Source organism: Ursus maritimus, unplaced genomic scaffold (assembly GCF_017311325.1).
Source record: "Ursus maritimus isolate PB19 unplaced genomic scaffold, ASM1731132v1 scaffold_3, whole genome shotgun sequence".
Taxonomy (NCBI): domain Eukaryota; kingdom Metazoa; phylum Chordata; class Mammalia; order Carnivora; family Ursidae; genus Ursus; species Ursus maritimus.
The window spans coordinates 58925638-58950984 of NW_024425563.1; the positions used below are offsets into that span (position 1 = coordinate 58925638).

At 34.9% G+C, this 25347-nt stretch overlaps 1 protein-coding gene across 7 annotated transcripts in view; it reads left to right on the forward strand.

Annotated features, from left to right (window-relative positions):
* Positions 1-25347, forward strand: part of DGKB (diacylglycerol kinase beta) — a 604621-nt gene that overhangs the window by 405962 nt on the left and 173312 nt on the right. For all 7 annotated transcript variants that reach the window (XM_040644224.1, XM_040644226.1, XM_040644228.1 and 4 more), the window contains one exon: positions 18434-18524. In XM_040644224.1, the coding sequence (XP_040500158.1) occupies positions 18434-18524 (91 nt within the window). The remainder of the gene's footprint in view (positions 1-18433; positions 18525-25347) is intronic.

Consider the following 25347-nt stretch of genomic DNA (forward strand, 5'->3'; position numbering starts at 1 on the left):
TGGAAGAAAACATGGCTGGGAATTCCAGGACAGGGCAGAGGTTGAATTTTAAACACATTAGTCAAGAAGTCCTCTCTGAGAAGGGACTAGAGACCTGAAAGTCATGCGGTTATTTGGGGGTAAGAAAACTGCAGGCAGAGAGAAGAGCAAGTATGAAGACTGAAGACGGGTCTTTGCCTAGCCTGTGCAAAGCTCAGTCAGTAGTGAAGCCAATACCTGACTTTGAACTAATAATTTATTTTTTCTGTGTCTCAGTTTTGTCTTCTGTAAAATAAAGGTGAGACCGGTAGCAAATCCGTTGTGAGGAGCGAACCTGTCGTTTTGTGTAAGGCACATAGTGTGTGTTCATTACATGTTATCTCTGCTCTAGGGAAACATCAGTAAGGCTTGGGATTCAGCATGTTCTGTATCTAAAAGAAAATTAAAACTTACACTACCTGGAGAGTTCTCCCAACAGAGATGCAGCTTTTCTTCACCCTTCACTTGCATTATCAGTGGCCTCATTTTTTTGTTCTGACCTTGGCCTGTGCCACGTGCCAGATACCAACCTTCAGAAAGGATCTCCTTGGAAGGGATGGGGAGGAGAGTCATAAAGACCTGTCTGGTCACAAAGAAAAGGGTATGGAATGCTTTCTCACAAGATTGAGTTTTGGTCATCCAGGGCTAAAGACAAGTAAGAATTTTCTAAGTGAAGAATGAGAAAGAGAAACTTCTAGGGAGAGAGGGAGCATCATGTGCAGTTTCTAAGGCAATAGGTGGATGATTTGTCCTCTCCTCAGAGGACATTTGGCAGTGTCTGGAAACAGTTTTGATCGTCACATGCAGAAGTACAGCTGCCATCGAGTAGGGAGGGGGCTGGTAGGCTGGTACGCATCCGGCAATGCACTGCATAGTCCTACACCACACAGAATTATCTGACAGTGAAGTACCAGTAGTCCTGAGATGGAGAACCCTCGATCTAAGGCCAGAAAGTGCTTTCATATAAGCATCAAAGAAGACCCCTATAACTAGCTCTTATTATCACAGCGCTCTTAAATCAGGTAGGTTCTAGATCTTATAGGACTTTATAGACTTAATTTGATTGTATGCTAAATTAACATAAAGTCACTGAAGGATTTTAATAAGGATGTGGGTGAGAGCCTGGGGGATAGGTGGGGTTGGTAAGACTTGATTTATATTTGGAAGAGATTATTATAATGGGAGTTTCAGTTGAGGCACATTCCAAAGAGAGGTGCTAATGCAGAATCAGTTTTAAGTCAGTTAAAGCACTCCAACACAAAAAAGGTATAAAAGGGCCAATGGGTGGAGATTGGAAGAGTTTCCAAGAGGATTTCTCTGGAGGGAGATACCCTGTCAGGTGCACTTCAGCCCTCCCAGTGAAGTCAACCCCTGCTCACCCCACGTAACCCAAACGTGGGAGAGGAGGTTTAAGAAGTTCACTTAGAAATCTTTATATGTGTCCACTGCTTTGCAGCAAGCACATCATGTGTGAGTCAGGTCCGAGTGAGGTACAGGGTGGGAAGCTGACTAAAGTGGCTATTGATAGTAGAGCAGAAGACTGCGGTGTGTGGTCTCTGAGTTCATCAGGCAAACATGCAGCCTGAAGGCTAGATGTGTGAGCTCTACGGGGAGGAGAGGGAAGACTGTGAGCTGCTTTGGGACTGTTTGAGATCTTTCAGAAAGAACAAAGTCACCTCAGCAGAAGGAAATGGACGTTAGATGGGCAGCCATCCAGAGGATGTGGAGGAGGTCAAAACGAGGAGTGGCAAAGCACTTGACCATGCCAAGGATTTCGGCAGAAGTATCTTCAGTGTTAGAGGTAAAGGGTGGAGGACTGTACAGGGAGGAATCTCTGAAAAAATAAAAGCCAGGGCTCAAGAGCACAGTCAACGTTAAAAATACGACAAAACTAGGAAGTACTAGTTGAAGTTTTCCACTGTGATACAAATCAAGTAAGATCTATATCTCCTTACCTCTTATCCTACCCGGTGCTCTAAATTGGAAGAGTCAGAGAACATGGATAGTAAGATGGAGCAGGAAGAGAAGTCATCCTAGGTGCGAAATGAGGGATGATGCTTCCCCTCTTCCTTATTGTCAGCTTTCTTCTTTCTTCAGTCATGACCTGGGACAGGAAAGGCATTTCAGCTTTAAGTTAGGAGTTTTGATGAAACTAACATTTTAATTAATGAACTGAAACTTTATTTTGAGCAAAAAATGCATTCTATAGAATAAATTTAAAAAGACAAATTTCAAAAATGATTTAGTGTGTGATAACAATGCTTCAGCCAGTTTAATTCAATATGACAGTAACTTTCACAAACTGAAACAATGAATAAAACATGGCTCCTCTTTGGAGAATAGTTTGGGAGTGGAGCAACAATGTTTGAAAAGGTATGTTAGAGCCTATTTCAACATGATAGGAAGTGTTATGCCAAGATAATAAACAACCCTAAAATAAGGGTGCCTGAAAACCACAAAATATCTCTGTCATGTTCTGAGTTCTTTGCAGGGGCAGGGAAATATTGTTTACTCTGTTCAATCAAGAATCCAAGTTGAGGGGCACCTGGGTGACTCAGTCATTTGAGTGTCCAACTTGTGATTTAGGCTCAGGGCATGATCTCGGGGTCCGGAGATCCAGCCCCAGGTCGAGCCCCATGTGGGGTTCTGCACTCAATGGAGTCTGCTTGAGATTCTTTCCCTCTGCCCCCTCCCCCACTCATTCTTTCTCTCTTTCAAATAAGTAAGTCAATCTTATATAAAAAAAATCCAAATTAGTAGCACAGCCACATTTTGAACCTTGCCGTTCAGTGTGAAAGAAAATTCCAGAGGAGCCCACCTTGGCAATTAAATGTTCCACTCCTGAAATGACTCACATCATATTTATCAACTAATATCTCGTTGGTCAGAAGTAGCGTTGGTCAGAAGTTTACATAGGGTGTAATATTAGTTTCAGGTGTGTAATACAATGATTCAGCACTTCCATTCAACACCCAGTGCTCATCACAAGTGCCCTCCTTATTCCCTGTCACCTATTTCACCCATCCCTCCAAATGCCTCTCCTCTGGTAACCATCAGTTCTCTATAGTTAAGAGTCTGTTTTTGGGTTTGTCTCTCTCTCTCTCTTTTTTTTTTCCCTTTGCTCATTTCTTTGTCAAATGCCACATATGAGTGAAATCATGTATTTGTTTCCCTCTGACTTCACTTAGCAAATGGCAAGATTCCACTCTTTTTCATGACTGAATAATATTCAGAGTTAAGAATATTCACCATTTGTATGTTTTCTAAGAAGTATATGAGTACCTAAAGCAATGTGAATATGTAAAGTGATATATTAATACATATAAACATGATTTGGTACCCACTAATTGCTCTAGGAAAAGCTCTGAGAAGTCATCATTTTCCGTAAATCCTATGATACACATCTCTCATAATGGTAAAGATACCACAAGACAAGTAAAAGCCAAGTCACAAGGATGCAGATACTTATGACTACGGTGCTTAGACATGTGTCGCTTTAACTCATTGCTGCTTGTTAACCACAAGTTATGATGTATTTGCTTTACAGGCTATATTGTTAATTGTATGTTCCTTCAAATTTTGTTTTTAAAATATTTCTATTATTTTTTAACACAATAAACAATATAATTATGAAAGTATATTCCTTTCTAGAGGAAATCTTTGAAGAAAACCTGACGTTTAAATGTAATATTTAGATTTTAAATCTGTCTTTAATAATAATTCATTATTTTAAAATATGCCTAATAACAATATGAGATACCATGAAATCCCTTTTCAGTTTATATTATTTGTGGAATTGAGAAAGATGAGGATTTGGCTTCAGGTAAAGTACTTTGTATTATGAAACAAAGGTTAGTCATTTTTTTTGCCATGTATGAAGAAAAAATGAGAGAGGAAAACAGTAGACGTGAAAATAATACATTGCAGGATATATATATGAATGCTCCTCTTCCTAACAGCAAATTAAATTTCAATAAGTTATATGCCAATATATTTGGGATACAGTAATGTAAATTTGCTGGAGGCAGGAATAGGTACTGAGGGTTAAAACCCACTCATATAGTGTACTCAACTCTAATTCTATGAATTCTTGTTAGAATAGCAAAATAGATATGTGACTATAGCTCTGTGTATTTTGTCCTCAATCTTTCATATCTCTTAAGTGGTAAACTGTGATTGTCTTCTCAATTTAAATGAGAACAATTATTTTATTTCACATGGATTTCATGGAAATATATGAAAACACAAGTTGAAAATTTCATTTGTGACCTAAGATGATACATGCTGATACCAAATAACTTTGAAAAAGAAATAAAAAATAATTTACTTCAAGATCTGTCATTTATGATACATACCACCTTGAGGATTTTTGTTAATCCTTGAGTTTGCAAATATGATCATAGTCAGGACTTTTAAACCTGGATTTATACAGTTCTGGGCACTATCGATAGATTTCAAGGAGACTGTAAAACTTGTGAAATTTTTGGCGTGATCCTTTACATATGTATCATGGGTATATTTTAGGAAAGAAGGTTCATGACTCTTATCAAATTTTCAAAGTATCATGACCCACTGAAAATTAAGAACTGCTGCTCTGTTTACCTCACGTAATTCATAAAACTAATTACAGACTAATTGGCTCAAGTGTCTAGGTTTTTTTTTTTTTTTTGGTGTTTTACAGGTTTATTTTTACAAAAGTGAGAGAAAAGACTTTTTAGCACTTCACTAGGATTTCTGCATACATGGTAAACAAGTGAGAATGTTGAAGCCATATGAAGTTGATTTAAGTGTTGATAGAAATCCCATACCTCATCTTTACCGGTGTCCTTGCTTTTGCTTACCTTTACCAGGTCTTTGCTTTTGTATTATTTGCAAGTGGTTAAAAATGCAATCATTAATAATCGTGGGTATTGATATGGTCCATGTTTTACACTAGCATACAGGAAAAGGTCAATATTTTGTCAAGTCCTCAGACTTCAATTCTTTTTCTGTGACATGGAATTTGAATTATCCTGGTGGTTCTGGGATGGCCTGTGCCACTCTGCTTCCATCCTAATTCATGTTTTGGATGTCACTCCCACAATGACTGAGTGAGGCATGAAGCTGAGGATTGCAAGGACAGAGACAATAGTCTTAGAAAACACAGTCATGTTGACTGATGTTCAGAAGTTTTGAGTCCAGTCTCACGTCTGCCATAACTTCCAACAAATGTAGATTTGGCTTCCTCATCCACTTGAAAAAAAAATTCTGCAATACTTTTCTGTTCTAAAAGTGGAAGTCCACAAGTAATAATTTTATTCCCATCATTTACTCTTCAAATACTGAGTGCTTGTAAGTCTAAGGCGCCATGAAGGAGATTAAAATGAAACTGGCAGGGAGAGCCCCTACCCTCACGGTGTTGACTGTCTAGGAGGAAACCCATAAATGTTCACAATATTTTAAAGTGATAAGTTTCAAAAGATATGTATTTAATGTTTACAGCCAGTGTCATAAAGTGGTGTTAGGACTACCAAATATATTCATTTATGTGACACATTTGCAGATGGTGACCTTCTATATGATAATCTTGGTGCATTTCCTCAGAAAACTCTGTTTTTCTGAAGTCTGTTGCTCCACGACTTTTGGTTCTTGAGATTTATGCTCCTGTGCAGTCTGGTCCTGAGCCTCATTAGCACCTGATTTACCATGAGTGCAGATGGTTATTGGAAATAAAAAGTCAGCCATTTCCTATGATTAAATCTCTCCTGGGCTGCATCTCTCTCGTAGCTATTTCCTTACTATTGCGTATGATTCATTTGCAAGCAGAACAGTGATTATTATATGATTGTTAAATCTAAAGTGGAAAGGAAAGTAGATTATTAGAAAAAGTCTAGTAGCTTATTAATATATATTATGTGCTACAATGAAATGATTTTACTGAAGTATTAGCAAGATGATAGATTTATGGATGATGAGAGAAAATTACTCTATTGTGACGATTGAATGTAACAAAAAGAATTCAGAATTTTTCTTTTCTTTCTTTTTTTTCTTTTTGCTTGCCTTTAAGGGGTTATTGCTTAAATCAATAATCCCTCAAAATGTGTCCTCTTCATCGTCACTTGCCTCTACTTTGGGCAATAATATTATTGTGAGTCTAGAAGGCAAAGGAAGGGAACTACAGAGTCGTTAATGGCGAAATCTATATTTTTTTGAACTGAGAGGAAAGCAAAAGTTTCAACAGAAATATTTCACTAGTTTTATTTGATTGGAAGTAATCATTACTTTTTCACATGACATTTATATGAAAGCAGTAAGAGTTTGGAAATTTCATCACATTAAAGAATTTTGCATATTCTCAATATTATACTGAATTAATAAATTTGATGACCACACAGTACACAGCCAACAAATATAAGAGAAACTTGTTGATTTGCCTGGCTGTTACTATATTGATTTGTCCTATCATACTCCTTTTCTTCAAAGTAAAAGTCTAGTTGTCCAATTGAAAGACAAATACAACCACGATCACTAGAGCTCATTTCTCTCTTATTCATTTCCATTATTATATTTATTTAGGTTACTTAGTTTCAACTCAGAGGGTTTGAATACACAAGGATTCGGAAGAATGAAATTCAGCTATTGCTATGGTGATCTTTTTGTAACATGTTTTGCTGCCATTTCCTCAATGTTCATACAGCCAATAATTGCATCAAAAGAACACCACATAACCAAAGAAATATAACTTTTGTATATGCACTGCAACTAACAGTATTCATCATAAGACACATAGGGTATACAGATAAATACCTGCCCCTAACATGCTAGTACAATCTTACAATGAGCTAACTTTCTGTCTCTTCTAGGCTTTTTGGGCTTCTTTCATTTAGTTTTAGGTATCTGCTTTCTACCACAGGGCCTTTGTGCTTATAATCACCTGTGCCAGAAATCTGCTTCCCTCCCAGTAATTATAACCTCTCATGAAGTATCTTTACTTTTCCTTCTGTCTCATATTATCATAGCAATTTCACAATATCTGTGTATTTGAGAAACTCCTATCTTTCCCACTACAGTATAGGGCAAAGATTATAGGCAGAGCTATGGAAAGTTTTACTGACTTTTCTATATATTGTGCTTAGTACATTATAGGATAATTAATATCTTTTGTGTCTTTTCTCCATTACTACTTAGCAACACATGAAACTTTGTGACTTAAAAACAACAACAATTTATTATTTCTTGTATTTCTGTGGGTTGCCTGGGCAGCTCTTCAGCTGCAGGAAACCAGTGGATAAGCAGGGTTCAACTCGTATATTGGATCTTCCTCTTCACATCATTTTCCATCCTGGGCTTCTTCACAACATAGAGTCCTTGGCACAGTGCTCCAAGAGGGGGAAAGTGTAATTTACAAGCCCCTTGAGGTCTAGGCTCTGGAACTTGCACCCCATCCCTTCTGTTCCATCCTGTTGGTCACAGTAATTCCCTAAGGCCCAGGTTCAAGGGGTTGGAGAGAGATTTACTTCTGGAAGGGAAAGGTGGCATAGTCCCACTGCATAGGGGCAAACATGCAGGACTGGGAAGAATTTGTGGCCATCAAATAATCTACCATTGTGTTCAATAATACTTTATTAATACAATTGTAATTTAATTTTGCAGTCCAGAAATTGGCTGATTAAAATGTTTATATTTTGTTATGTTTGTTTTGAGCTTTTATTTTGTATATACTCTGCTCTAAGAATGAGGAGAGAGAGTGGTTTATTAATTCTAAGGGATAATAGACAGTCTAATCTCATATTTGGTCAAATAATGGCTATGAGCAATATGAGAATAGGAACTTTATTTTAATCATTGATGAATCTCCAGCAACTAAAACAGTGCTTGGCACATAAGAGATTTTCAATAAGTATTTGTTGAATGAATACAACTAATAGATATTCCTTTTTGGTCTTTTCTTTCATGTTCCTAAGGAAGTTGCTTTTTGTTTTCATCTGTCTCAAATGATTAGGTTCTAAATTTTTAGGGAAATAGCTGAATGGGAAGTAGAGTTCCTACTCACATATGTGATTTCATGAATCCATAATAATGAACTCTGGCAAGATTTAGCGACACTAAAACATATTATATAATTATGAATAATCTTATGATTATTTTATGAATATTTAACCATTCACTAAAAAGTGCCTCCAAGAAATTTTCTTTTCATATTGATGGATACAAAATGACAATGAGATATTCTCTCTAATCTGTATAATCTGTTCAGAATAGGAAACATCTCTAAATGAATCATTAACCCTAATGAGTGACTATAAATATCCAATAGTATTCAGAGTGTAATGATTTCAACACTATATCTAGGTTCAGATTGTAGTACCACTTTTGTGGACAAGGATATCATTTTGTTCTGCCTCAATTGAAAAATGCAGATGACTTTTTATTTAAATTCTGGAAAACAATGCAATGTGTTCCTAAGTATTTTAATATAGCAAAAAAAAGTGATGTTCATTTGTTTATGGTAATATAAGTTGAAGATAGTTTTATAAAATATTTCCAACTGGATTTCATCTTCACTTATTATCTGTTTATATGAGCATGATTTCAAATGGAAGGAAACAGTATATGGGCTAGGCAGATTTTTAAAATAAAACAGTGGATAACACTAGAGAGAAAAAGAGAGGAAATGTTTCACATCTGTCTTAGAAGTATCCAACATGTACTCGAATATACCAGCACAATGATTAATTCCCAAATTATAACGTCTACTTCTGTCAATTAGTTTACGTACAAGTCAGCCTGAATATTTTATATAAATTATAGCATATTTACTATAAATAAAAACAGATCATGATATTTCAGGGAGTCACCTGGGTCCCTTAAGATATAAATCAGTGACAAAAAATGCAATCTAGATAAGAATGGATTTACTGACTCAGGTGTTAGACGATGTAATTCCTCAATTTGATTAAAAATACCAATATTTTCAATATAACTCAAATATCTGATTCCTATCCATATCATTTTTATACACAATAATTAATGTGTTTCTAACACTACTCTGTAACACTGGAAAAAGGAGAATTGTCCCATTTTCTTAGTTGTAGTGTGAGAGAAGTTTTAAGGTGAACAGCATTTTCAAAATGCAAAGTTATGCTTCTTGTCACAGAATTGGAAAAGGACTGCTGATGTGTGAAGAAAACAAAAGGTAAAACACTTAACTAATTTTGAAAGAATAGAAACAAGTTTTATTAGAAGTATTTTTTTAAAGTTGTGAAACCATGGTAGTCTTCACAGAATAAAGGTAAGGGAAATAATGTGTGAAGGAGCTAGAGAGGTGTGATTTTTTTTCGTTATTTTTGCAAGTTTTACAAAGCATAGAGCTTAAAACTTGGTTAAGAGAAACATTAAAATGCAGCAAGGTATAATATGTTCTAATGAACATAATTACTAATTTAAAATTACTCTATACTACTGAGGATAGTAATAGAGAAGTATTAATTAGATGGAAAGTAAATCTGTTTGCAAAAATATTTGTATATCTTTTTCCTCATGTTGAACTCCTTATGTTGTATTATGAAACTGTTTTGTCTAGTGATTTGAGATGTCATTCATATTTAAATATGCAAAGCAAATGTCATTAAACAGAACTATTTAATAATGTGAACTCCTTGTACTTCTTAAATGTACAAAGTTATCAATCAATTTATATTCCAGTTGTAGAGTTGTTCATGAGTCAGGACAGAAAACAGGAACTGTCTTTACTGTAAGTCGGCTGAAACTATTGCATTTACTTAATTTCCCTGAAGCTAAGTAGGTACATTTCAAGTATCTGTTGAACTATATTAACACTATATTCTTATAACTGGTGCTTAAATAATTGATTGGTTGAGAACATTCAGTAAAAGCAAATAGGACAGAGAAAGAGAGAGAGGTTGACAGAGACAGAGACACAGAAAAAGTGAAAGAGAAAGAAGGAAAGTCAGTTGGTAGAAAGAGAGGGGATGAGCAAGCAATTCTTTCATTCTCTAGCTCAATATACTCGATTCATATTATCCAGCTAGTTTTCCCTGCTGCCTCTGAAGGCTCTTTGGACTTCCTAGCAGTTCTCCCAGTGGGCAGTATTTTTAGCATGTGATTATAGTCTCATCCTCATTTTGGTAAATGCAAATACATAATTGTATCATGGCACTCCGAAGTGATCAGGCTCTTACTCATTTGCCCAAGTTTACCAAGTAATAAAATCTATATATATCACTTAAAATACAGTGGAGGAGGTGGTAATTCCTTTCCAGAGATTAGAATACAGTTCTATCATTCAAGACATCATATCCGTAGACATCAAAATCTATGAAAACCAAATTAAATCCTAGATTGCTTGGTAATCATGGAATTAGAACAAAGCAAAAGGGATGGGTTGAGGAACGGTGTTAGTCTTTGAAAAACCTGACCAATTTCCTTCCTGAAAGAAGCCTTGCTATTCCCTTTTATTGTGTACATGCTTAAGGCATCCTGTAAACCTTTGTTTTAACACTTCCAGCAATTAATATGAAATAATTTAATATATTTTCCTGACTAGAAATTAAGTGTTGTGCAAGCAGAGATTTATTTTATGTACAAATGTAATTCCAGTGCCTTTTGTAGTACCATGTCTAGATTAGGTGCTCAGAATGTTGAATAAAAGAGTTCCTATCCCACCAGAGAGCAGAGCAGTCTAGCTTTCCCGATGTCCAGAGTTAGGCATGGAGAAATGCTAATTCTCAAATTTGTAGCACTTTTCCTCTTTTTGTTTTTATTTTTGCTTTTATTTTTTTTAAGATTTTATTTATTAAAGAGAGAGAGCGAGAGAGAGCACACACAATCAAGGAGGAGGGACAGAGAGGGAGGGAGAAACAGGCTCCCCACTGAGCAGGGAGCCTGATGCAGGACTCCATTCCAGGACCCTGGGATCACGACCTGAGCCGAAGGCAGACGCTTAACTGACTGAGCCACCCAGGCGCCCCTCCTCTTTTTGTTTTTAATTATGAATAAAATAATCCATTTAAATAAAGTATAGCTTCTTTTATGTTTAGGTATACAAAGCTTAATAACATTTATGCTATCAGTTTTGGCTAGGCTCTTCATATTCCTGTTTATATTAGTGAGAAATACTATGTCTTAAATATTTCTGCAGTGATTTCAGACGTCCTGGTGTATTTCATCAATTCACATATCACTTGGTAACTCTGTTTCTAAGTTATTGGATATATGGGATGGGCTAAGGTAAGACTTAAACTTACTAGCTGCTTAATAGTCATTACAGACTTCATTGACTATAATAAAAGCATCAGATGCAAATGGAGACACTTAAAAAGGGATGTTTTATGAGTTTTTTTCCAAGATTATTTCAAATACATATACATGGAAATAATTCTTAGAAAATTCAGGGGGGCAGCAAGTCAGATGATAAAAGCAAATTCAGTTACAGTGGCATGTCTAGTCAAAAGATAAGCACAAGTAATTATGGTGAATAGAAGTTCTCCACCTTGGGGCGCCTGGGTGGCACAGTGGTTAAGTGTCTGCCTTCAGCTCACGGCGTGATCCCGGCGTTATGGGATCGAGCCCCACGTCAGGCTCCTCCGCTATGAGCCTGCTTCTTCCTCTCCCACTCCCCCTGCTTGTGTTCCCTCTCTCGCTGGCTGTCTCTCTGTCAAATAAATAAATAAAATCTTTAAAAAAAAAAAAAAAAGTTCTCCACCTTAACTCCTTTGCCTTTACCACAGAATTTCACATCTAGAAAATAGTATTGTATGACAAATAGATCACCTCGTTTAGATTTTCCAAACATCTGATTCATAATAATTTATGTGAAATTCTCTTATAAACTAAAATGAGCTGTGTGTCAGCTGCAAGTTACAGAATACACCAAATAAATCAAAGTTTATTTATAAATCTCACGAGTAGAAACTCAGAGAGGACTGTTTCAGAGTTGGCTGATAAGGCAGTTAACTCTCTCAGGGATCTGGGTTAGCATGTCTGGGGTTCCTTTGCCTTTTCCTTCATACTGGCAAGATGGCTGTTCCATCTCCCATTATAATCCCCTTACTTGACAACATGCAAAAACAGGAAAGGAGGGGCAGAGCTTTCACTTTGTGTTTGACTCTTTACCAGAGTGGAAAATCTTTCATAGAAGCCCACAGTGTACTCTCCTCGGGTCCCATCGGTCAGCTCTAGATTACATTGTTATCGTTAGTTGGCTTATTTCAGGAGAGGGGAATAAAAGTTCTTTTAAAATAGAAATATGAATAAAGGAGTCATCTAATGATGACCTATCTGACCTCTAACATTTCCCTTTTGGCTTAGAAAAAAAGTTTCAGGTGATGCTGCATTCATTATTATATTTAATGAGAGACAGTATGGGAAAAAAGCTAGGATTTCTTGAGTTAGGTTATGCTCCTTCCCATGTGATGTTGGGAGAATGAGTTCTCAGACTCATTGGGTTCACCTGTGACAGTGCTATGCTCAATAACAGTAGCAATTATTGTGATCACAAATTCCATTTAATCTAACAATTTTCTTAGGGAAACTTTTAATATTATGAAATATTTAATAGTAAAGATCTAATTATTATTGAAAGATATTCTGTTCTAAACATGCTTGGACATTGTTTAAATATTTTATAGTTTTAGTTTTACATTTCATATAATTATTAATTTATCATTGCTCTTTGGGAACTTACTGTGTATATATACTTCTTTAGTGTAAACTTTGCAATGTGGCATCACTAGTGCTTTTATACTTTTCCACTCTAAGTTTCCTGATCATTTCTAATAAAAAATAGAGAAAACATTTAGGTAAGAAATAATCGATTTGTATTACTATAGAAAGTTCTTATATCTGAAACCACTACTATATAACCGCATATTCTTTCTTTTATAAAGAGAATTGAAAAAATAATTGAAAAATCATACTGAAATTTTTCGATCTTTGGATGCATCCTTTTGTATGAGAAATTTCTTTACTTATATAAGAGTAATTCAGGTTAAAAATTGTATTTTTAGAATATCCATCTTTTTTTACAAACTAAGATGGAGTATTATATGGTTCTTCTGGTTTCTATAGCTTGTTTCATTGTCTCCTGGGGACTTACCAAGCGTATCTTATGAATGAGCATTGGATACAACATTTTTATATGTCATTAAAAAAAATTATATCTTTACCTGTTGTTTGGAGAGATGAAAAGTGTTTGCTCTCTTTGGTATGAATATAAAATATCCCCACTGTAATCATTACAGCTGTGTTTCTTCCTTATGAAATAATATTATCAACATTATTCACTTGCTATGAAAGGAGTACAAATTACTATTTAAAAAACAACATGGGTTTCAAGGTATCAGTCAAGTGTGCAGTATTTGATGATGTAGAATATAGGGTCACTTCTGCCACTAGTATGATCCTATGGATAGTAATTGCCATAAAATTATAGTTTCAAATTTCTGTAAGCAAATATAACTCTTTACATACTTAAATGTTTGATGCTATGATTTTTTACGAACTAGAGTAAAAGTTGCCATTCATTCCAAAATCTCAAACATTGAACCACCATTTTCATGACCATTTATTAGTTGTATGTATAGTCATCAATCAAAAGTGAAAAAATAAGTTGCCCATTTCATTAGGTTGGGTATGGCGGTCATTCTTAACAAATGCCTATTACAGCTGTAATACAGCTATTACATCGGTACAGATGACAGCTGACTGATTTCAAGAGGTGATAAACTGCAGGTGGTGGCCCTGACAAGGCCCCGCTGTCCTGACAGCCTGCTGTCCACCGCCCCTACCCGCCCCTACTTGCCCCTTCCTGCTCCCACCCCAGGAGCGCTCCTCCCTCCTGCCCCTGCAACTCCCTTGGATTCCTGGGGATGCGCCCACGCTGTCACGTCCCAGTGGGGCCCTACCACTCGGTTTGTGGTGTCTTTAAATGTAATACCTCACTACGTTCAGGAGTAAAGGAGTAACCTTATAACCAATGTTGTGTGTAATGCCTTTTTATAATGAAAAACAAATAAAAGTGAATGGATTCTATAACATGAATGTCCCACTTGGAATACTGACCCTGTTGCTGTGAGCCATGAGTGCTGAATCTCTTATCACGGACGTTGTTAGATGAGTTTACAGTTCCTGCTCTGTGCCTAGCATATTCCATACAATCACCATTCAAGCAGCTGAGTTGTTAGAAACCTTGCTCTCCATGAGACAACAATTTCCAAACCAGATTTGAAGTAACTGTTGAATACTTTCAGAACAGGACAGAAGTGAAAGAAAGCTAATGAAAAAGATGAGATTTTTGAAACATCCTTAATGAGTAGAAGAGCATATTGGTTTTAAATCCTTTTTAACTAAGCTACTTAAGACCTTGTGTGTTTACTTTCATATGAAAAGCAATGATCAAAAGGGTTTATTTTCTAATCTGCTGAACATGTTATTCATGTAATGTAGATAGAATAGCTTAGTTGAAAGAGCTTGAAAAGGGGATTCAGGTATCTAATAGAAGGCTTTTCAGTTTTACACATATGAAGTAGTAATATAATAGTAATTTTATATGTATTAATAATATAATAAAAATAAGAGACATCTGTGAGAAAAAAAGACCTTTAATTTAAGAGTAATTTCACTGAATTAAAACTTTCTGTGTGTTTATGACTTTTGAGCTTTCTACAGCAAGATAAATGAGGCAGTTTGACCCCTCTCTGTATGTTGCATCTTCATCAGAAATGAGCTTAATCTCTAATTAGGCTCTTTGTTATTCTTTTTGGGGAAATGCACTAGCAATTCATGTTCCGTTTGTTTGTTTTATGTTTGCTGCTTTTACAATACTTAGCAGACAAAAACCAGATCAAAAGATATGTATACCAGGAAGAAAAATTCCAAGGGAAGTGTATTGTTAGAAACTAAATTACCTATTTGAAAGTTCGGAACTTGGAGAACTAAATGTTACCTCAATTTCATAATGATGAGAATGATTCTTTGCTTGAATAAAATGTCTGGTAGTTTACATTTCCCTGAGGATATGCAAAAGAGGCGAAGTTACTACTAGTAAGAAAATCTTGATAAATGTGAGCTAATTTTTTCTAAATTTTTACCTGAACATCTGGTAGCCAAGCACTTTAATTATTAAACTGAGACCTGTAGACTTAAAATTAAATTCATTGAAATAGGGTTTAATGTATTAATGAGTTAAAATCATAGTAGTGTGAATAACGTTTTATAGGACATTTGTCATCATACCTGCAATTAGAAAACCTAAGAATACAATAAATTTGACTTTGGTGTGGCTGTTTTGTGTGTTAAATGTCCAGTTACCTTACTCTTAAAGTCCAAAGCTATAGATGGGTTTTCTCTGACAAATTTGAGTTTGAATTATTTGGATCATTTTCTAATGTGAGCCATAAAAGTAAACAGCATACATGTTTAAATGTGCTTTTTTGCATTTCTACAACCTAAAGACCAGTTTGGTTGAAAAAATAAAATTTAACAGCTCTTAATTTGTCATGTGGAATCTGATTCTATGTGTTTTTTATTACCTCCATATATTTATCTAAGTGAAACATAAAATGGTTGTAATAATGGAGAATTTAAAGCAGCTTTTGCACATGAGCGGTAATGCTAACTAATATGGTGAATAAAGGCTGAATGTAAATTCTCAGAATTTCTTTTTTTGTGATGTATTTACTAAAGTTGGTATATTCTGGTTAGCTGATACAAGCTCCCCATCATCCTAATAAAGCTAAGAAGAATTTTGATGGGTAGAATGGAAAAAAAGGAATAATCATTTATGTGCAATAAAAAGTGTGTGTGTGTGTGTGTGTGTGTGCATATGTGAGTGTCTGTGTATATATATGTATATTTAATTTTCAAACTGCAATACAGTATACATTAGATCCCTGATAGAACCTGTCATAATATAAACCCAAAGCCCTTCTTTTGCTGGAGTAATGCTCTGGTTTTCCTACATGTACACTAAGAAATAACTTTGGTATGGCAGAAATTAGTACAATCTAATAATACGATTAGATTCCTATTGATGCTGCCTCATTTACACTCCTTGGATTGAGCCTCTCTTTTCTCCATTTCCCTCGCCACTTGGTTGAGGCCTTCAGTGATATTTCATTTGTACTATTCCAACAGCCACATTTCTGTTCACACTACTAGCATTCAACATTTTAGCCCTCTTACTCATTTCTGCTAAACTTATTGCTCATGTAACAGAGCTGGCCACGTCACTCAACTGGTAATAAACTTCTGTCAGCATCCTCTTAATCTAGAATATCAAGTCCAAATCTCTTGACTTGACATACACGTTTGGAAACAGACCGTTATTAGCTCATACGCAGCATTCTCTTAAGTTATTCTGCATTCCTAACACTGCGCAGATCTTGTCTTTCTTCTTTGTTTGCATCCTTTGACTTACCAATTCAAATACCGCCTTCTCTGCTGAAGCCCTCTGGACCCTCCCAGGTAAAAGTAGTTGACTCACTGAAATGTTCCCCCGCAACACTTGGCTCATATTTTTTGTAGAGCATTAACTTTTTAACAAACTTATATACCCATCATCTTACAACATTCTGAGCTCCTTGGAGACAAAGATAATTGTATTCATATTTATATATTTAGAACTTACCACAGTAGCATATGAAAGTTGATGTCCTTGCTAAATATCTATTGAATGAATGAATGGGTGAGTTGAATCTTGATAAAATGCTAACACAAAAATGTTATCAGAAAACTTGCTGAATGTAGAAAGACAATTCCAAACAGTCATAAAACATACAATTATTATTCTAAGGTTGTCTTGAAACTACTGCATATGACCAATATTTCCCTCTCAATTTATTGAATGACTTGTTTTCATCAGGATGATGAGTCAAAAGGAAAATATTTTTAATTTTTGTAACTTCAGCCAGTGAATAAATTTGTAAAATTACATATATTCTCTGAAGCAGATATTTGCATTAATTTAATATAAATTTGCATATAGGCTCAGGGCCACATATCTCGATGTTAAACGTTTGCCCCAATCTATCTAATAAGCTATCATTTATTTTTAACTACTCAGATATATGAACTCAGGTCATAACTCAAGGAAAATATTCTCTAGAAAAGAATGAGGGTTCATGGTACTAGAATCCTAGGAATAGAAATTTTCAGATTACTGGCACGGCTATGGCAATTGATACAAGAAAGTGAAAGTTTTGCGAGGAAATAAGATCTTGTATAAGGCTACATTATTAAATATGTCTAGGTAGATGAGATTACTTTTATAATTTGTAGTTTCATATCATAGAACTCTGTTCAACACAGTGTAATAATAAACACTGTATTAGGTTCCATATCATTTTCCATGACTAATAATAGGGCTGAATTAAGAAGTAAAGTCCTTGCCAAATGTATTTTTAATTGCTGAAATGTTTTATCTTGTAATGTGAAAAGCACATATCAATATTACTATCAAAAAGAGTAATTTAATATGAGAGGTATATTTGAATTGACAAAAATTTTGTTTTGCCTGTATGTGTGAAAACATGTATCTCCTTTTACCTGTATTTTCTTCTAATTGAGAGCATAAAACCTTGTTAAAATATGTATAATTAAAAACTGCATTTTTTCATGAGAATTAATTTTCAAATCAAGTATTGGATAATACAAAAATCTAGTCCTTGTAAAATTACATTAAATGGTCATAAATTTATTTACCTGGCACAAGGAAAGAGATGATTATTGGGTCATGAGAGAAAATAAATTTTGATACTGAAGTATTTTAAACCATATTTTTTTGTAACTCTTGTTATTGAAAAAATACTATTACTACTTCTTCAGTTTTTCTATATTGTATCATAATTTCTCACTATTATTCAAGAAAGGAGGACACTATCTTTAAAAAATAGTGAATAGTTATCCCAAAGTTACTAAATTTTAGCTTTATGGATAACATGATTTTTTTTCTTTTTTAATGTGCTATCCAATCATGCCAATTTCTAAAGAATGCATAATTATCTAGAAAAATTTAGCATAGTTAGTTTAGTCTCATTTTTCTCATAAAAAGCCCCAGTTGTTTTTTCTCTTTATGATTACAGAGTGGCTGGTCTAAATCAAGTTGTCTAAAAACAGGCTAAGAATTATAAGCACTAAAATCATATTTTAAAATCTGAGCAACCAATATATAGAAAAGTCAAAGGTATACTTGAATCTGTCAGATCAACACATTCCTGTAATTCCCTCAGGGGCAATCATACAATTTGACACCAACATTTAAGCTTTGAAAATTATGTGACCGTCTATTACATTATGAATGTTATATGTCCTCAAACCTTTTTTATGACTTATAATACAAGACAGAGCTACTTAATTTTAAAAAAATCCCTTCTGTTATTGATAATTGCCTAAGCTGCTTCTTCCTTTCCTTTTTCAGAATGAAGAACAAATTTTGGTATTTTGAGTTTGGCACATCTGAAACTTTCTCAGCCACCTGCAAGAAGCTACATGAATCTGTAGAAATAGAAGTAAGAAAAATGAATTATATTTTATAATTGAAATGAAATGGCTTGAGTTTGGTTATCAATATGTTTTTGACAGCCCGTGTAAGGAGTTATGCCTTGAGTAATCCATATAGTTTTAACTCACAATTCTAAAGTTTTATTTCTGTCACTTATTGGGATTCTAGCATTCTGAATTATTAGTATAAAGTTAAGTTTTGAGTATGAGTTGTTTTAATACAGTATTAAAGGATGAGAGGTGGAACAATGGAGAAGTTTAGAAATCATTGGAGAATTTACTAGGCATAGTGTGGATAGAAAAATGTAAAATAAAGGAAAGTATTTGAAGAGAAGGAAAAAAAATTGCAAGATACATACAAAAAAAAAAACCCTTATTTTCAGGTCTCAATATCTTATAACCTTTAAAACACAGTTCACAGAAATTGTACTTACTTTCATGAATAAAGGTTAAAAAATACTTTTCCATTCCATTCCCATTCATTAACTAGATTTTTTTCAGTTCCCGAGGTTGCCATTTCCCCATTACATTTCTAGGAAGTGGAAAAGCCAAAAAAAGAGAGCAAAGACAGCAAGAAAAGACACACTTTGAAAAAATTTGGAGCAAATAGGTCTACCAAAAAATATAGATACAGTACGACTAAAATTTTTGGAGATGGGTTATAATAGAAAATGACTTAGTTTTATTGAGAGAATTTTAGAAAAAGGAAAAGTTATCTTTTGATGAGTAGCAAAGGCAAACCAAAGGAATAGAATTATGAAACCAGAATACCTAATGACTAGCTGATGTGATTTGTGAAATATTGGCTTCAACACTTTTTATTTTAAAAATAAATGCATAACTTGTCTACTGAGATCTAAATCATTAGTGGCATATATTCAGGTAATAAGTTTGGTAAACAAAAGTAGATATAGACCCATTAGATCATAATGGCCTGGCTAAGTTTTTTGTTACTCTGCCTTTCTAATTTACTGTTAAATGATAATGAAGGCAAAAATGGCACTATTTCAAAATGTAACATTTTTGAACTTTTTTGGTAGATAAATTGAAGTATTAGAAGTAGAATTGATGATCATGGAATGGAAAATACCCTTTATGACTCAATCAGATCATAACTCTGAAAAGAAATATAATCACAAAAGATGAAGGATTAGGGCTCAACATGGACTTTCTGTGATTACTGTTTATCAAGATTTATATGTGAATATATTTTATGTACATCTGTAGAGAGTGATATATTTAGGTAGTTATGTGTGTGCATATATATTTATAAAAAATAAAAATATCCCTTTACCTTCAAAAATCATTACTTTAAAAAATCCTTAATATAGTAGATTTTGATCATTTCTTATCTTCAGAAACCTATGCTCAAAGACAATCTGTAGCAGAAGGCAAAAATGAAAGAAAAAAGTGTGGTTTCTGGTTAAATGTAGGGTGGAGACTCTGAAGCCTCTCATACCTCTTCTTACCTCATCCTACCACTGAATACAGGTTGAAAAAGAAAGTTGAACTAGGAGAAATGGATTTTCCAGGAATAGGAAAACTCAGTATTGTCAAGATGTCAGTTCTACACACCTTGATCAATTGATTCAATGCAATCTCAGTCAAAATCCCAGCAATTTGTGTATGTGTGTGTGTGTGTGTGTGTCTCTGTGTGTGTGTGTGTCTGTGTGTGTGTGTGTGTGTATGAATATCAACAAATTGATTCTGAAGTTTATATGGGGAATCAGAAGACCCAGGATGGGCAACTCAGTGTTGAAGGAGAAGAACAAAGCTGGTGGGCTGACACTACCTGACTTCAAGTCTTACTATAAAGCTACCATAATCAAGACAGTACAGTATTGGTGAGAGAACAGATGAATAGATCAATGGAGCAAAATATAGAACCTAGAAATAGACCCATTCCATAAATAAACTCAGCTGTCTTTGACAAAGGAAGACAGACAATGCAGTGGAGCAAAGGAGGTATTTTTAACTAATGGTGCTAGAACAACTGGATATCCATGGAACAAAAAACAAAAACACAAAAAAAAAAAACCCAAAATCTAAAAAGAATGAATTCACCTTTAACAAAAATGAGGTCAATATGGATCACAGACCTAAATGTGAAATATACAAGTGTAAAACTTCTAGAAGATAACATAGGAGGATACCTGGATGGCCTTGGGTATGCTGATGCCTTTTTAGATACAACACCAAAGGCACGATCAGTAGAAGAAGTAACTGATATGCTGGACTTCACTGAAATTAAAAAACTTCTGCCCTGTCAAAGACAATATCAAGAGAATGAGAAAACAAGCCACAAACAGAAAATAATTGCAAAAGATATGTCTGATAAGAGACTGTTAATCCAAAATGCACAGACTCTTAAAATTTAATAAGGAAATAAACAACCCCATTGAAAAAAAATGGGCCGATGACATAAAGATACATCACCAAAAAAGATATACGATGGCAAATAAACATGAAATAATGTTCCACATCATGTCCTCAAAGAAATGCAAATTAAAACAAGAATGAGATACAACTCTATACCTATTAGATTCCTGAAAACACCAAATGCTGGTAAGGATGTAGAGCAACGGGAACTCTCATTTATTGCTAGTGGGAATGCAAAATGATAGAGCCACTTTGGAAGACAGTTTGGTGGTTTGTTACAAAACTGAACATACTCTTATCATACGATCCAGAAGTCATATTCCTTGGTATTTACCCAAAGGAGCTGGAAACTTTTGTCAACACAAAAACCTGGACATGGATGTTTATAACAGTTTAATAATTGCCAAAATTTGGAAGCAAACAAGAGGTCCTTCCGTAGGTGAGTAGAAAAATAAACTATGGTGCATCCAGACAATGGAATATTATTATTAGCTATCGAGCCTTGAAAAGATGTGGAGGAAACTGAAATGTGTTTTCCTAAGTGAAAGAAACCAATCTGAAAAAACTGCATATGGTATGATACCAACATACGACGTCTGGAAAAGGTAAAACTGTAAGACAGTAAAAAGATCACCGGTGGCCAAGGGTTGTAGGGGGAGGGTGGGATGAATAAACAGAGCAAAGAGGATTTTAGGGTAGTTATCATACTCTGTAAAATACAATGATGGTGGATAAATCTCATTAATATTTGTTCAAACCCAAAGAATAAACGGCAAGAGTGAACCCCAATGTAAACCATGGACTTCAGGTGATTGTGAGATGTCAGTGTAGTTTCAACCATTGTAACAAATGCATCACTCAGTTGGGGATGTTGATAAATGGGGAGGCTGTGCATGTGGTGGGGCAGGGGGTGGATGGGAAATCTCTGTACTTCCCTTCAATTCTGCAGTGAACCTTAAGCTGCTCTAAAAAAATAAAGGCTAGATCTAGAGTATAGTATTATGTATGTCAAAAAATTTTTAAAAAATGATTAAGGAAATATAACCAGGGACATTTGAATGAAAATAAAAGGACATTTTTATGAAAATAAAAAGTTATGGGGCACCTGGGTGGCTCAGTCAGTTGAGTGTATGACTTTTGATTTTGGCTCAGGTCATGATCTCAGGGTTGTGAGATCAAGCCCCAGGTCAGGCTTCATGCTGGACATGGAGCCTGCTTAAGATTCTCTCCCTCTTTCTCCTTCTGCCCTTATCCCCTTCCTGCGTGCTTGCGCACACACAACACACACACACACACACACACACACACACACACACGTGCTCTCTCTCTCTCTTTTTCTCTCTCTCTCAATCTATTCAAAGGACACTAATTTGTTTATGAATACAGCACAGTAGGAGTACGCAGTTTCCCAGTTTCTGGGGAGGAAAGGGCCAGTGGATTTACAAACTGGAGCGGTTGAAAATCCTGCGTGCATGCGCACACACAACACACACACACACACACACACACACACACACACACGTGCTCTCTCTCTTTAAAAAAAAAAAAGTTATAATGATAAATAGAGTGATTTTGTTCCACAGAGCTTTTTACATTTTATAGAAAAACTATTTAGAATGGTCCTCCAAGAAATCTGGACAACTAGAATAAGCTATTCTTCCTAGGGTGGTGCTTCTATAAGCCCTGCAAGTCTGGCTTCCCAGCTCTGCATTTGCTAGCTTATTCTGGCGCCCGCTGCAATAGCATTTATAAATTAGAACCAGCACTCTGCCTTCCCCACTTTATTGTTGCATATCTTGAAAATACTGTTATAATGTTACCTATTTATCTCAATTCTAAAACCTAGGGGGGGATGTATGTGTGTTCCTGTATAGATGGTAATGCAAAACCTGCCTCTCCACTCACTTTTTAATGAATCCAGTCTATCATATTAGCAAAATATGCCTTTTTACCCTCAAGGTTACTTTATAATTAGATATAATAAAAACATCAATTTGGAAATTTGATTCTGTTTGCTGTTGCTCCCTACTTGGCCTAAAATTATACCAACTATGATTTGAAAATATATAACAGAGGGTAAAAGTACGAGAGTACCTCAAGTAGATACTTGTTTTATTAGCAGCTTCTTCAAAACAATTTGCTGTGTGACCCTTTATTTCACTTTTCTCTTTCATAAAGGAAACTTTTTCCAAAGGGGGTGAATATTTGGAATAAATCAAATATCAGATAATAATAATAGCAAATGCTTTATCTATTATTAACTATACCTGGTTTTTGGTATAAGCAATGTATATACATTATGTGATTTAAGATTTTGTCAAAATCCTATCAATTAGAGAGATTCTAAAATATCTCCACTATAGAGATAAGCAGATAAGCATTTTATCTAATAATTTAAGAGGAACAAGAATTATATTGCTGCCAAAATGTTTAAATCTAAGGAAACAAATAAATTGGAAATCATATAAACATATATAATAATGTATAATCATATATAATATGGCAAGATATATAATATATATAACATATATACTTAATATGCATACATACATATATATGGTGTGAAAGAAAGATTAACAAAGTTGAAATTTTCCAAATTAAAAATTTCAGTTATCCTCTTTGTTACGAAATATAAAGAACTAATAACACAAAAAGCTTTAAAATTACAAGATAATGTGTTAAAAGCAAAGTTTGTATTAAACTATTTGGGGCATAGATATACACCTAAGAATCTCAGGTCAGCATTTAGAATTGAAGTTGTAAAGTTTGTGGACTTCTAATTTGTTCCATGTACCAGGCAAAATTCATGAGAGAATAAAATAGCCCATTCTCCAAAGTATTTCAGTCTTTAGGTTGTCGTTTAGACTGGGAAGGACGGTATAGTTTAAGATTTAGAAGTTCCATTCTAAAGTACTAGGATTTGTTTTAATGATTAATTACTTCTATAAAACCAAAATGATCTCAAGAATTAACAAAGGGCAAAAAGCACCAGGGTTATAAAATAAATTAGGAGGATTCTATAGTTAAGATTGTGATTGCCCAGTAATCTGGAAAACACAGAGCTTTTAAAGGCAATGGGGCAGACTTTCATAGCTCAGTCTCTGCCCCATGTATCACAATTACTCTGGATGCTCTTTCCACACATATTTAGAGCACCTGAGTCTGGTCTTAGCCATACCAAACCACAGTCTGGGGCTGAGGAAGTGCAACTGTGAATGGGTATTTTTTAAACCACTTTATTGAGGCATGATTGACATACAAAGAGCTGTACATGTTTGATGTATACAACTTGATAAGTTTGAGGAGAAGTATGTACCCATGAAACCAACACCACAATCAGTGCCATCATTATATCCATCACATGCCCTTTGTGTGTGTGCACACGTGTGTGTGTGTGTGTGTGTGTGTGTGATAAGAACACTTAAAAGATCTATCTTGTCTTCTAACGCTTTCCAGGTGACTTGGGGGGGGGCAGTGAAATTACAGAAACAATAATGAAAAGAGACAGTAGACATGTGGCCCTAACAAAGATGGTCACTAGAAATAAAAGTTGAGCTCATTAAATCCAAAACATACAGAATGACTTCTTATTCCAGAAAAGAATAAGAAATTTAGTAGGTGTAGGGCACTGTTATTCATTGAGATAAAAACATCGTATTTTTTCTTAGGAGAATGAGGAATAAACGAAACAAGGAAAAAGGGGGTGAATGACCAAAGGGTGAATATTCTCTTCTGTGTTTACCAGAAGTTATTTTTAGTAAGATGATTTCTGGTAAGAGTTCTAATATCCCAGCAATAGTGTTTAGCTTTCACAGAATCTACTAAAAAAGGAAAACATGGAAAACCAAACGGGTTTTCTGCTAATTCGTAAGGCTAATATTGGATATCTCGAGCCAGCAGTATTTTATTACTATCAACATGTTCAGCAGCTGTGTGCGTGCATGCGCGGTCTAGGCCTCAAATTGTCCTGTTTTCTGGGTTTGCGTCCATCTTTCTCTTGCTTACTTTCCAGCGTCCGTTCTGCTCTGAGAGATGTCTTGTGATTACCCACAATCAACACTTCCATCACCACCACTGGACTGCCAGCTAATAGTAAAGTGACCTAAAAGGCATGTCCTGAGCCCTATATCACACTGTGTTTTGTAGATAAAACTTATAAAATGCATTTCAAAAAACACCAAGCTTACTCACGGGAAAATACAGAGTACCACAGCCTTCAAATATCTGAAGAGACACTGTTAGGCCATTTATGTGTACATACATATTTTAATTTGTGGATTTACTGCTGTTGTTTTCTGCAAACACATAATTTTATCTTATGAATTACATATGAATTTGCAGTAACTCTCCGAAAGTGGGCTTATGGAAGTCATTTTACTCCATGCTATTTTATATAATGAACAAAGCATTGATTTTACATTTGATTAAATAAAATTAGGTATAATTTTTATC